Source organism: Pistacia vera, unplaced genomic scaffold, assembly GCF_008641045.1.
Source record: "Pistacia vera cultivar Batoury unplaced genomic scaffold, PisVer_v2 Contig583, whole genome shotgun sequence".
NCBI classification, from domain to species: Eukaryota; Viridiplantae; Streptophyta; class Magnoliopsida; order Sapindales; family Anacardiaceae; genus Pistacia; species Pistacia vera.
The window spans coordinates 401,287-415,463 of NW_022196427.1; the positions used below are offsets into that span (position 1 = coordinate 401,287).

The 14,177-nt window shown below is 36.0% G+C and overlaps 1 protein-coding gene across 2 annotated transcripts; it reads left to right on the forward strand.

Annotated features, from left to right (window-relative positions):
- The first annotated feature begins 6,013 nt into the window (after window positions 1-6,013).
- LOC116109570 (GPI mannosyltransferase 1-like) lies at window positions 6,014-12,478 on the forward strand. 2 transcript variants are annotated; one of them, XM_031395796.1, is made up of 6 exons: window positions 6,014-6,140; window positions 6,571-6,797; window positions 7,837-8,109; window positions 9,174-9,356; window positions 11,312-11,853; window positions 12,062-12,478. In XM_031395796.1, exons 3-6 carry the CDS (start codon window positions 7,839-7,841, stop codon window positions 12,374-12,376), a joined length of 1,311 nt encoding a protein of 436 aa, XP_031251656.1. In that variant the 5' UTR covers window positions 6,014-6,140; window positions 6,571-6,797; window positions 7,837-7,838; the 3' UTR covers window positions 12,377-12,478. The 2 variants fall into 2 exon arrangements, with proteins under 2 accessions (XP_031251656.1, XP_031251655.1); XM_031395795.1 differs by having other exon boundaries at window positions 6,577-6,797.
- Window positions 12,479-14,177: the final 1,699 nt, after the last annotated feature.

Below are 14,177 nucleotides of genomic sequence, written 5' to 3' on the forward strand. Positions count from 1 at the left end.
ACTTAAGCGATTCTTCACTTTTAGCCTTGATCGCTTAAGCGATTTATGATCGCTTAAGCGATCAAGAGTAAGGCAGAATCAAGATCATCCCAGATGCACGATCGCTTAAGTGATTTATTTTTCACTTAAACGATTCTTCACTTTTAGCCTTGGTCGCTTTAAGCAATTTACGATCGCTTAAGGGATCAAGTCCAAGGCAGAATCAAGATCATTCCAGATGCATGATCGCTTAAGCAATTGATGTATCGCTTGTGCGATTCTTCACTTTTAGCGTTGGTCGCTTAAGCGATTTAGGATCGCTTAAGTGATCAAGTCTAAGGCAGAATCAAAATCATCCTAGATGCATGACCGTTTAAGCGATTTATGGTCTCGCTTAAGTGATTTTTCACTTTTAGCCTTGGTTGCTTAAGCGATTTAGTTTCGCTTAAGCGATCAAGTCTAAGGCAGATTCAAGATCATCCCAAATGCATGATCACTCAAGCAATTTATGGTCTCGCTTAAGCGATTCTTCACTTTTAGCTTTGGTCGCTTAAGTGATCAAGTCCAAGGCAGAATCAAAATCATCCCAGATGCATGATCACTTAAGTCATTTAGTGTCTCGCTTAAGCGATCCTGTATAGAAAACTCTTGATCGCTTAAGCGATATATATAATCATCTAAGCAATCGTGGGCAACACTTATTTTTTCCAACTTTTCTACTGAATTTTGACAAACTAAATTCACCAACACATATTAATTCCATCTTTTCTCCTGAATTTGACAACCTAATTGCATTAACATATTAATGCCATTTAACAAGAATACTAAATAAACTCAAACTCAAACTCAAAAGAGGGAAAGAAATACTGAATTGCTTTTGTACAAATATGAAATGTGTCAATTATATTAAATTACAACATTATATACAACAAATAAATGTCCTATATACACCCAAAATAAAAGCAGCACCAGCAGTCTCTAGCCTCCCTCTTCATCATTCTCTTCAACCACTTCCCCATCCTCCATAATTATTCAGCACACCTTCAGCATCAGCAGCAGCCTCTTCGTCTTCTTCTACAACACCCCTTCCAACATTATCCAGCCTTGGCCTTGGTCACAAAGTATACATAATACCACAACCCAAGTATCAACAGCCTGACGCTTAACAACACCAGCTAATCTAATTCAAGACAATCCAGTTATTCAAGACAACCCAATAAGAAATGCATTTCACATAAACTACAAAACTTAAGTCCAACTTCCATACCTTTCGATGACAGCATCAATAATAACTTGGATTGGGTTCTGGTCAGTCAAAAGGGATCCATATGCCCATGGAAGCACTCAACAACCAAGTGCTCCCAAAAGTTGCTCATTGTTTCGTCATTCAACCTGTCCATTGTGGTGTTGGTCATGTCAAACTCAATAAATTTTAGTGCATATGCCCCGTAATTAGCACTACAATAGGAAGAAGACATTAGCATTAGAATCAACTTATAGAACAATTGTATTATGTAAGTTTTATACAAAATTTAACTCGAATCATTTATCGGGATGGGAATACGCTTGAGTGGCCGCTTTCCTGTCAATAGTTAATCACCCAAGTGATGCCCGGCTGTCGCGCAACAGCCGCGGGAACAATATACACAGCAGCCGCAACTCTGTCTCCAACTGCCTCTCTCGACAAAACTCCGGTTGCAGTCAAGGATCTGCAGCAAGCTTTCCTCTAGTACCCAAATGACAGTTATCCAATGTATATCCTTGATGTTCATGATGTAGTATACTCTTTTAACGTTTGCCCAGTTGTTGCCATATTACGGCCTTCCCCCCTGTACATACTATATCATCCTCTCATCAAATTGAAAATCATTAAGGGCACCGTCGAGTTCATTTGTAGCCAATCTTTTCTGCTTGCCTCCCCTTGTTGCACCTCCACCATTGGCCTTTTTTATTAAAGTGTCATATGTAGTTACTAGCCCTTGGCCAAAGGCCACATCAGTGGTGGCATAGTGCAGATACAAAATATCACCATTACTTCTCTATCGTAGCCTCATAAGTGCCAATACCTCATCAATGTGCTGCATCAAATAAAAACAACTTGATAAGTCTATAATACCTCATGGAAAACATAAGCAAAAATAAGGTAAAATAACTCACTGAGTCATCGAGCCACCTGCCCATTGTCAACTGTTGAGTGTTGGAAATGCAGATTTATTTTGTGATTTGGAGGTGAAATTGTAAGAAATTCAAGTTTCAACACAATATTTAGGATAAGTTTCCTTACTTGTTTTGTTATCTCTAAGAATCACGGGTTTTGTTGTGTTTTCAAGTATTCAGGTGCAAAAAGATGGATTATTCGTGCTTGGGTAGGTGTTCGAACATCCTAGATCCTTCGAGTGCAAATAAATCAAGGCGAATGGAAAAAGAGTGAAAGTTCGCATCTGAGCCACGATGCACTTTTCTGAGCCACGGTGTGAAGACAACGAAACAGAAATTGAGGCACGACGCAATTACATCATTAGACTTGACGACGGCATAAACGCACAATTGGGCCACGACGCAATTTATCTTAGCCATGGAACAATTTAATTGAGCCCTAGCGCAAAACTTTGAGTCGCGGCTCAAATCATGCAGAATGTAAAAATGTCGCATTTCCAACCCTAATTTCGGCAACTAGTATTTACAAGTTTTCCATTTTGTCTAAACATTATATAAAGGCAACTTTAGTCCCTTTTTAGGGAATTTTGAGGTTTGAGATACACAATTAGGGAGAGAATACTTTTGGGGCTTCTTGGAAAGGTGGAGCTTGGAGAGGAGAGGAGGTTATCTTCCTCTCCTCCTCCTTTGTTCTTCATGATTATGGTTCTAGGTGTTGTTGTTTCTTTTCCTTTATGTTGTATTTTGTTTTCTAGGGGTTTGATGTAATCTTATTGAAGGCTTGTGTTTTATTGTTAATCTATTTGTTTGATCAATTCTATTATGTTCTAGATTCATCCATTGAATTTAATTCAATCTTTAGTTGATATTAGGGCCTGATCAACCTTGATGTTATTTGTTGATTGTATGAGACAAGATTGGGTACAAAATGATTGATTTGTAGCCCTACCTGGGTATAGATTGGTTATTGTCTTTAAGATCGTCTTGTACTTAATGGGTTTTTGTTACTAGACTAGGCTATAGCCTACAAGTCACTAGCTAGTTTAGTTGATGGAAACACTAGGTTATTCTGAATGGCCACGGTAATACCTTAGAAACGAGAGACGTCGTGCCTATCTTGATTAGCTCTGTGAATGGATGATTTGTGTCTATGCGAATTGGTTCATTCATTGTTTAGACTAGGCTACACACCACTAGCTAGTTTGAATGATGAAAGTACTAGGTTGAACACAATGATGTATGAACCCTAGAATGAAGTGGGGAGAACGATAGTTCGATGATGAACACATAGCCTGATAATTATGATGGAGTTAGAGCCCTAGGATTCTTTGTATATAGTTAGATTTAGATTTACTTTAATGTCATTTTTATGTTTTCTTTATTTCAATTCTTGTTGCTTTGATTCATCAAGGCATAGTTACTAGGATCGCAAGAGCATCTCCAGTCTCTGTAGGATCGACCCTTACTCGTGCACTATGCTGCAATTGCAACTCGTGCACTTGTGAAGGATTAAACTTTGTATGTCTGTCATCAACATCTTTTCAAACCACTCCTGGGGATAATCCCCAGTCATGCACTTTACACGCCCATCACTTCCAGAATCATTATAATAGGCATAGAAGAGTTTTTTATTTTCCTCATCTACTGGCCTATACAAATCGACCTTTAACTCCTCCGTTTTCACTTGCTCACTTCCTCTGCCTTCCTCCTCACCCTCATCCATTTTCACTTCCCCACTTCTTTCGCGTCCCACCTCACCCTCCTCCATTTTCAATTCCCCACTTCTTTCGCCTTCCTCCTTACCCTCCTTCATTTTTGCTTCTCCACTTTCATAGACTTTCTCATTTTTTTTCTTCATTTTCCTCTTCTTTCCATACGTTACTGTCATGTAAGGAGAATTTACATGCTTACTCTTTCAGCTCTCTCTTTTATGCTCAGGTTGCACTTCAACCACTTTCAATACCCCACCAACTTCCTCCTCCACCCTATCAACTTTCTCCTCAACCTTTTTCATCCACTCTTCCATCTTCTCAAACCTCTCATAAACAGCTATTGTAAAACTCTCAAACAAACTGTTTATGAGGTCAACCACCTCATTCTCTTGACTTCAACGCCTCGGCAAAGCGGTACTTGTTGTACCGATTTGACAATTGGGTGGAGGCGTACAAACCTCTTCATCCTCCTCATCCTCCTCCCGCTGATTGGAGCTATTCATCATCCTCGACGTCAACAACATTCTCAAGCAGTGGCCCTGCAACTGCACTCACATGCGTGACCCCTTCTAGGTCCCGCATTAGGCAGTCTATCCCTTCATCTGCTACATCGTCCAGTGCTCTGAACCATGTAACATGCTCCTCTCCCGCTTCACCCCTAGTGGTGGTGAGGAAGGGACAGACGACTCCTTGCAATAAGAAAAAAAAAATCAATCAAATTTAAGCCACATTCAAAAGCAAATGCATATTCAAAAGATTAATCCTTTAATCTTACTCGGGCTGCTTGAATTTCCATGTCTATTTTGTCGTAATCCCAATGGGTACATTTCTCGATGTGCCATCGCAACATCCTAGAAAATTACGATCGTTCATCCGAAGTCTTCTCCCCCCCCCCCCCCCGCCTCGCTTTCGCCTTAGCTAGGACAGGGATAGCCTCATAAATCTAAGTCTATGTTGTAAAAAAAAACAGTTCATATCATAATGACACAATTGTGCGTGGCCAGCCCTGCAATATGCAAAGCAGCCCTCCAGCCCCCATATTCCACCACCTCTTGCCATCCCCGGCCCTCCAACCTCCCACAAACAACCTCCCTACGGCCTCCTTTGCCTTCCCCCATCCTCTAGAACCCAAACAAAGCCACTCCCTCGATGCCTGTCAACTACTCGACAAAACACCACAACCATCGTAACAATAAAACCAACTACATATCCCCCAAATTCGCACAAACCTATCAAATTCAAAACCATTAGTAAAAAACGTACCCTTTCTTCACCGGGGTCCTCCTCCTCGTTTGAATTCTCGTCGTTGTCTTCCTCTTTAGAACCATTTTCCGATTCTTCTCTTTATTCTTGTGCCGTCGTGGTCTCCTCTGCCTCTAGACCACCTTGACTCATCAGATGATCTACTGGAACGTCGTCTTCGACAACCTTTGAAAAGTTGTGGCCGTTGGAGTCTAGGATTTGGAGTGGGGTTGGGTTTTCCTCCTCTTTGTGAATATCATCCATGATTTTGTGTAACGATTTTTTAGGATCGAATATTGGCTGGAAATAGGAAACTTTTATCGAATATTGGCCGGAAATAGGGAACTTTTATCGTCCGAAATCACAAAGAAATCGAAGGTGTTTTGTTGCTCTTTTTTGGGTATATTGCTCGATTAAGCGATTTTGAAAGGAGGGGGTCGTTTTTAATTTTTCAAAATTTAAACAAACTTTTGTTAATTATAATATTATCCATATATGTTTAAATATTTTTAGTTTAACCCATTTTACATATTTAATTAATCCTAACTATGTCACATTCTGGATGTCTAACTTAAAAAAATTATAAAATATTTTTAGGGTTATTTTTGTAAATGCAAACTTGAAACGTCTGGTTGCTTAAATTTTATCGGGACCGGGTCCCTAAGTCACCTGCCATTTTCTTGACTCTTAGTCTCTCACTCAAGGGCACTCTCTTCCTTCTTAAACTCACTCATAGTCTCTGCTTACCAGGAAGAAGGACCCGGACGAATAGGGAAGGGGACCACCTTATTACTACTTACTTTTACTGAGCCGGAGGCGCTTTTTGCCGTTGCTACCGCTAAGGAAAGTCAACCCAGAGGGATTGAAAATTCAGAGAAGACGGGGAATCCAAAGAAGTGCAGGGTCCGCAGGGAATGTAATTGAATTCTCACTTTCGTTTTGAGCTTGACGTTTGTGCTGCCGCATTTTTCTGGACGGAATCGTTTCCGGTTTTTCACGGTTCACGCCGGTGTTGTTGACGTTAGCCTGAGGCAGCTGACGCATTCGTAGGTATAATTTGTTTTTGAAGAGATTGTAAGACGTGCTGTTGATTTTTTTTTTTTAATTTTTTTATTAACTAACATTTTGAATTTGTTAAAATTAGTCTGATTTAGTGATTTTTTTGCCTGGATCTTATCACGAAAATGTATGTTATTGTGCCTCTGTTTGGTTGCTGACAAAAACATACGGATTATCACAAAAATATTGTGATTTTCCTACTATTTCTCGAAAGACATCACTTAGCTTCACTTATTTTTTAGAAAAATCTGGTGTATTACATTCACTATTGATTTGCCTAAATCATTGCTAATAACATTGTGTGTGGATTAACTTTTGATTTGGGGATCGGTAGTGTTGTTGTATTCATATAATTTGTATCTGATCCAAAAAAAAAAAAAATTAAATTTCAGGTTTTAAACCTAAATTTCCTAATTTTAAGTTTCAGGCGTGAATTTGCAGCTAAGCCAGACAGAAATGGTTCTGCCCAAATTTCTCAAACAACTTTCTTTTCAACCCAGAAAATCCCAGATTTACGTTCCTCCTCCCCGTCCGTTCATAGCTTCACTGGACAGAACCGATGCATACTAGACAAAACCTAGCTGGCCAGTCTTCGGCTTCCTCACCGGCTACACTCCGTCTCCTATAGTCTTTGCGTCACCCAATTTGGTAAGTTTTTCATAAAATTTCATCTTTGTAAATTGCGTATTAATTTAATTGAATTTCTGTCACTAATTTGATAATAATTGTTTTGCTTGTGTTGTGTAATGAATACTAAAACATTGGTTGCTTGCTTATTAATGTAAAATTTATTTTATTATATATATTAAATAATTGTTTCTTCATTGGTGAAAGCTATGGTTCAAGAAAGGTTTCAATTTCTGATCTAAATTCGGTGAAGCTAAGAGAACATGAGTGAAACCTAAGTAAAATGTCAGTGCCCTTTGTTTTTAGCTTAAAGATCACGGATGATACTGATGTTAATATGAATTTATCGGTTAGATTAGTTGCCTGAATCTAATTGCTTCATACCATATTGTTTTTGGATTCTATTTTTCATTTTACAAATGCAAAAACAGAGGGAAACTTTTTTGTTAGCTAAAACGTTTAGGGAAAACATGAAATTCGTTTTCAAAACCAAATTTGACAACTAATACTAGATGCAATGCACCATTAATTATCACCTTGATCAAGAGTCTACATTTATCATAGATTCTTTTCTAATAATTTTTTTTTTTTTGTTTTAGAAAAAGTAGAAAAGATGAATTTTTTTTGTTGTAAATGTCTCTCATTTATTTGCTTGCTTTACTGTTTGTGAAATGACTGGAGTGATGTGGGACAAGTTCAGTTGAATTCTTAGAACTCCAATTTATGTTTTGATCGTTTTGGGTTTCTATTTTATTAAAATTTGGCTACAAATAGGGTTTCTTTTCTAATTAAAATCACATTATTTGGCTATAAATAGGGTTATTTATTTCACAACTTTTCATGGTTGATTAGTTTCAGAAAATTCTGATTAAGAATTGTTTTGTCCTGGATTGGACACATGATAATAATGTTTGATCTATAGTGATGATAATATAGTAAATATTACATACTGAAACTGGAATGGGATTATATTTTATTTTTCATATTACTTGAATTAGTTTGATATGAAAGATTCTATATCACTTATTAGCTAAATGGTTTTATGCTTTTTCCTTTTCAGCGATGATTACAACAAATATCCGTTCCTTGCTCAGATTCTCGGCCCTTTTACGTGTTGTTTTAATTATCTATGGAGAATGGCAAGACTCTCATATGGAGGTCAGATATACAGATGTTGATTACCTTGTCTTTTCTGATGCTGCTTCCTTAGTGGCTTCCGGACAGTCCCCATACCAAAGAACAACATACCGGTATTCACCTTTGCTGGCATTTTTGCTCGTTCCAAATTCAATTATTCATCACTCTTGGGGGAAATTTCTATTCTCGGCTTCAGGTGTGGAAACTTTATAACCTTTGGTGTAAAAATGAATTTGCTAATGTAGTGAAATTATACGATAGAACCTCTCTATAGTCATAATGTTGAGACCAACTAAATTTATTACTATAAGGGGGTTATAATTTAATAGAGGTACAGTTACAAGAATTATTGTTTTGATTTCTTATTTTATAATTCATGTTTTAGTAGTATTAAGATTTCAATTCATTGTTTTAGTAGCATTAGGATAGTACGGAAATGGGTATCAAAGAGTCACTGTAAAATTGAGTCATCAAATTCGACAACTTCAGTCCACTAATCAAATGAATATTAATGTCTTTCTTAATAATCCAATGAGCAACAAGTCGTATATGTTTTAACTGAAAAAGAAATTATTACTGGAATTAGACAAGAAGAGGAAAGAGATAATCCTGAGGATGATAGTACGAAAATACCAAAAATTTTGTGCCAAGAAGCTCTAAACATGCTTGAGAGCTAGAAATATTTTGGCTTCAATAAGAAGATGTTCATGCTAGTGGCTTGTTATGTACCCACAAAATAAAAGATGTTGTAACAACTCTAAAGTATAAATCATTGTCCCAAACAATTTTAGATAAATATTTTATTTTATCTTAAATCTTTAATGTAACATAGTAAATATTTTTTTGCAATATACATATAATTATTGCTATGTAGAGGCAAGTTCCTTAAAACGGGACCTAGAAAAATTATAACTTATTACAATGTGAAATTTATTCTTATTTATAACTGGCCCAAGTTGAGACCTGAAGTTTTTATGATTACATAGAAGTTATTCATATATAGAGTGTCATTATAGAGAGGTTCTACTGTATTTGAATTTGTCAAATCCTTGCTGAAAAATTTAATGCATAGGTATGAAAATTTAGATGACGGGCTAGTTGATATATCAATAGTGTGTTAACCAAATCAGTTTGGAACAAGCTTAATTACGAAAATTAGTGATATATTCTGTCCAGTATCCTTGCTTGTTTTGATTCTTTTGAGTGTGCTTGTGTTTTCAAATATTGCCTAAGGAAAGTTATCTGTGCATTCCATAACAGATTTACTTGTGGGTTATTTTATCCATTCCATATTGAAGCTTCGGAAGGTACCTGAGGATCTTTGCAAGTATTCTGTAATGGTATGGCTCTTCAATCCATTTACCTTCACCATTGGAACTCGTGGGAACTGTGAGCCCATTGTTTGTGCCATGATTTTGTGGATCATTATCTGTCTTATGAAAGGTATATTTCTACTTTCATTTTTTTTTTTTTTTTTAAAACTTTTGAAATGGATAGAGTTGCTATGCTTTCTTGGTGTTTTTTATTTTATTTTTGAGTTCTTAGTATGTTGACAAGTTTAATGCCCTCATATTGATGTCTCAACTGTGGGTTGTTGATGCCTGGAAAATGTGTTTGCAAGCTATAAGACATCGACATTGGGGACATACTCTTTGAAGTGTCTTTGAGGGAAATTCTGACCTTTAATGTGTAGTCTTGTTTAACTGCTCAAACAACTTTTCAGGAAATTAGTGGCTAAATCATCTTATAGTGTATTATAGATGTGAGATATCAACTGCTTAGTGGTTATTCACTGGTAATATCAGTTGGGTTTGTTTGATAAAAGCGAAAATATAGGAATGAAAACTTTCAGGGCTGAATTATTAGTTCTGAAACTGCAAAATTGAAATTATCAAGGAGAAAGCATGCTAGTATTAATTGTTAGTTATGCACATATTTGTTCTTAATTGTTTGGTGAATACACAGATAGAAGTGTTATATGTTATTTAGTTCTCAACTTGCCCTTACATCCCGAAATGACTTAATTTGTCTGTGTTTTTGAACAGTTTAATTCGGTTTGACTATTGAAATACATAATAGATATTGAGAAAGAAGGAAATCCAGGGAGAAAGGCGTTTCAAAGATCAAGAAAAGGACATGGAAAGCTTGGTTTGAAAAAAAAAAAACTCAATTTGTGGGTATATCTAGTTTAACTCGTAGGCCTCTTGTAGTTGTACAAGAGATCATGTGATCTAATTCCAATCCCACCAAGATAGGTTGGATATGAGTAAGGTTAGAAGATTGGAAATGAACACATGTTGTTGTCTTCAACCATGCAGAGTGAGTACCATAATAATGCTCATCATGGAACTTTCCACTACCATTTTGGATTCTGCCAAGAAGTCCTGTAAGACAGAAATTTTTCTATGAGATCCAGTCAATCAAGTCTGAATTCTGGAATCTTATTCTCTGCTACTTTCCCTTATTGCTTTCACCCAAGTGATGTTTGAAATGATGTTACCGTTGAATAAATATCGAAAATTTTAGGTAAAACTATTAGTTGTTTATTTGAAGTGCTTTGTTTTCAATTAGATCGTTATTCAGCTAAACCAAACCAAATATGGTAGGTTTAGATTGTTCTTGTTCACAGAAGGATGCTTTGTGGTTCACATTAGATACAGATGATCTATTAGGGAGTGCTTGGTGATGGAGAGTTGTAGCCACAGTTGCAGACTGCAGATGTTGCTTTTAGGAGGTTTATTCCTTTGTGATGGAAAAAAAGAGGGAAGAACCTTAATTTGGGATTTGGTAAAGCTTTATAAGTCCAAAATGCTTAGCCTTTCTATGTTAGCATTTTGTCTGCTCTCATGCTTTGAGTTGTTGAAGTGGGTTTTATAGTTTCAACTTACCATCTAAAACTTGACACAAATATTGCAAAAAAACTTCACTTTTGAGTTCTTAAAAAGGTTCCCTAACAAACTTGGGAGAATATTATGTTAACACCAGACTGCCAAAAGCTGCTGATAGGGTACTATGTGCTTTCAATGGCTAAACCTTACGGTGGTTCCCCCACTTGTGCATTTAAGACTACCCAATTACTCTGCAGCCCCCTCCCATTTTCTCTGGAAAAAAAAAAAAAAAAAAGAAATAGAGAACTTTCTTCATTTCAAATATGAAATGTATATTCATTTGTAAAGTGCTGCTGGAGTATGAAAGCTTCTCCTTTACCTGATTTATTTCTTTGATTTTATGACCTTGTACTGTTTATTGTCAATTCTCTGATTGGGTGTGAATCGTGTGATACAACCTCTTTTGGTTTATGCACATGAGTAGCTTGATTCTTTCATAATGAAGTTCTCAAACATTAATCAGAAGATTATTGTGATGCTGATTAATGTCTCGCTATTTCTGGTTTACAGGTAATGTTTTACAAGCTGCATTTTGGTATGGACTTGTTGTCCACTTCAGAATTTATCCTATAATTTATGCACTTCCAGTTATCCTGGTTCTTGATCCACTCTTCTTCCAATCGGGTTTTAAGCCGAAACTCCTAAATTGGAGGCTTAGGCAAGACAAAAATGCTCAAAGTTATAGTAAAATGGCAGATCAATATGGCTTATGGACACCAGTGAAAACTATATTTGCAAAAGAGAGAATAGTTTTTGCTCTGGTGTCAGGGGCTGTCTTCCTATCTTGTACTGCACTATTCTTCTATTTTTATAGATGGGAGTTCTTACATGAGGCGCTGCTATACCATCTTACTCGTACTGATCCAAGACACAATTTTTCAATTTATTTTTATCACATTTATCTCCAACATGAATGTGAGTTCTCGGTGGTGGAAAAGCTCATCTCCTTTTTGCCTCAATTTGTAGTACAGATGGTTCTCATTTTCAGATTTGGTCAAGATCTCCCATTTTGCTTTTTTCTGCAGACGGTGGCATTTGTAGCCTTCAATAAGGTTCGTTAATCAATAAATGCATTTTTATGCAACCTTAACATATAATTTTTATTCATAACACATTGGAAAGGGAGCCATATGGGTATTTGCCTCTTAGGTGATAACATACTATCTTTACTTACACGTTGGAACCATGTCTTCTTTATATTTTTACATGCTTATGTTTCGATAATTTTGACATAGGTGCTCAATTTATTATCTTTAACAGGTGATAACGGCGCAATACTTTGTTTGGTTCTTTTGCTTACTGCCCCTGATACTGCCGTGGACCAAAATGAAACTTAAGTGGGAAGGCTTCATTTGCATTCTTGTGTGGATGGGGGCTCAAACTCACTGGTTGCTGTGGGGTTATTTGCTGGAATTTAAGGGCAAAAACGTCTTCTTAAAACTCTGGCTCGCAAGCTTGGTGTTTCTGGCCGCTAATACGTTCATCCTCGTCATGATAATTCGTCGGCATAATTACTCCCCAGTATTTGAGCAGCTCGAAGCTGCAACTTTGAAGAATGTAGTGAAACTTCAGTAAGGGATTTGAGTCCTTGTAGATTTGCTAGAGTAGTTGAACTAGTTTATGATGAACTTCTACACTTAAACTTTTTACCAAATTTTGGAAAAAAATATTTACCAATTTCTAACTTGGCTTTACTTCTTAATGATCCTACCAAAATTAGAATAGGCAATAGTTTCGAATTTTGACGGCAGTGTCAATATAAGCATGAAAGTCATTTGGAAAATTTCATATTAGGGAATCATAAGCATATTGATAACTTAGTTGAATTGGAATTTAAATAAGAAAAGTGATACAGTTAACAAAAAAAGGGATACCGAATTTATGCATTAATAAACGTGGTATCATTATGATCGTGATTAATTATGAATTCTTTTTTAGAAAAAGGATAGTGTCACGTCTGACGGTGCATGAATTCGGTATATATTTTTTAATAACTGTAGTATTGCTCTTTAAATAATAATATATGATGCTTCTAAATAGAGGTAGAACAAATGGGTTGGGTTAGGCGAGTCAACCTTAATTTGGCCCGCATTAAAGAGGGTTCAACTCGGACCGTCTAGTAGGCGGGTTGGGTTGAACCCGACCCGCATGCAACCCCCAGACTGGCTGGGTTTTTTTTTTTAAAGAACCCACCAACCTGGCGGGTTGTCCGAAAAAAAATAAAAAACAAAATTAATTTTTTTTTCAAATACCCTTTTTACCCTTGAAATATAGCTGTTTTATAGCAGTTGGAGGGGCTTTTTCGTCATATTCTTTTCCCATTTTTTTCCTATAAATTGGCCTTAAACTCTCATATTTTCTCACATTCCAAATTCTCTCATTTTCTCATTTTCTCTAATCTCTATTGAAATCTCTCAATTATTCTCTTTGTTGTCAATTTGCTCTCATTTTAATTTTTATTAGTTTTTGTAATTTTCAATTCATATTTCCATATTCCAATTCTCCTTCTTTAATTATTTATTTCTTCTATATCAAATTTTTTTTTTTTAACAACAATGGATAAATATTTCTCTCCCATCAATTTCGATGATGAAGGAAACTACTATCATAGTCCCGCTGAATTTACTAACATAAATGCAGCAGATTCAAATAGTCTCACTTTCCCAGTCTCAGAATCCGATACATCTCAAAATATGCCCCCGATTCCTCCCCATGTTGCTACAACTCCTGGTGGTTCTAGAAGTCATCCTCGTAATCGTCATCCTCATCCAACTTTATCTCAAGCATAAGCGAGTTCATCAATTGCTATCGAAACCGACGACAAACACACATCAGATGTTTGGGTGAATTTCGATAAGTTTTATGAGACAGAAAATGGAGTTCAAGTGAAGAAAGCAAGATGCAAGTATTGTGGAAATATTTATAAAGCTGATTCAGGTAATGGTACTAGTACTTTAAAAGGCATGCTAATAAACATATTGCTCAACATGGAAATAGAGAAACCAATCAAACTCAAATAACTAATATGGGTACTACTTGGTGTTATAATTCTGATGTATATAAGGAACAATTAGTTTTATATATTGCTGTAACTGATCAACTTATTAATATGGCTAAAGATAAATATTTTGAAAGATTTATTAAAAATTCATTTTTTCCAGGATTTAAAAGTTATTCTAAAACTGCAACTATAATGATTTAATAAAATTGTTTGGGAAAATGAAATTAGAATTAAAAAATAAAATACATAGTTGTCATGTTAGTGTGGCTCTAACTGTCGATATTCTGAGTGGTAAAACTAAACAAGATTATATTTATGGTACTAGTCATTATTTTGATAACGAATATAGATTAAATAAATCTTTATTAAGATTTA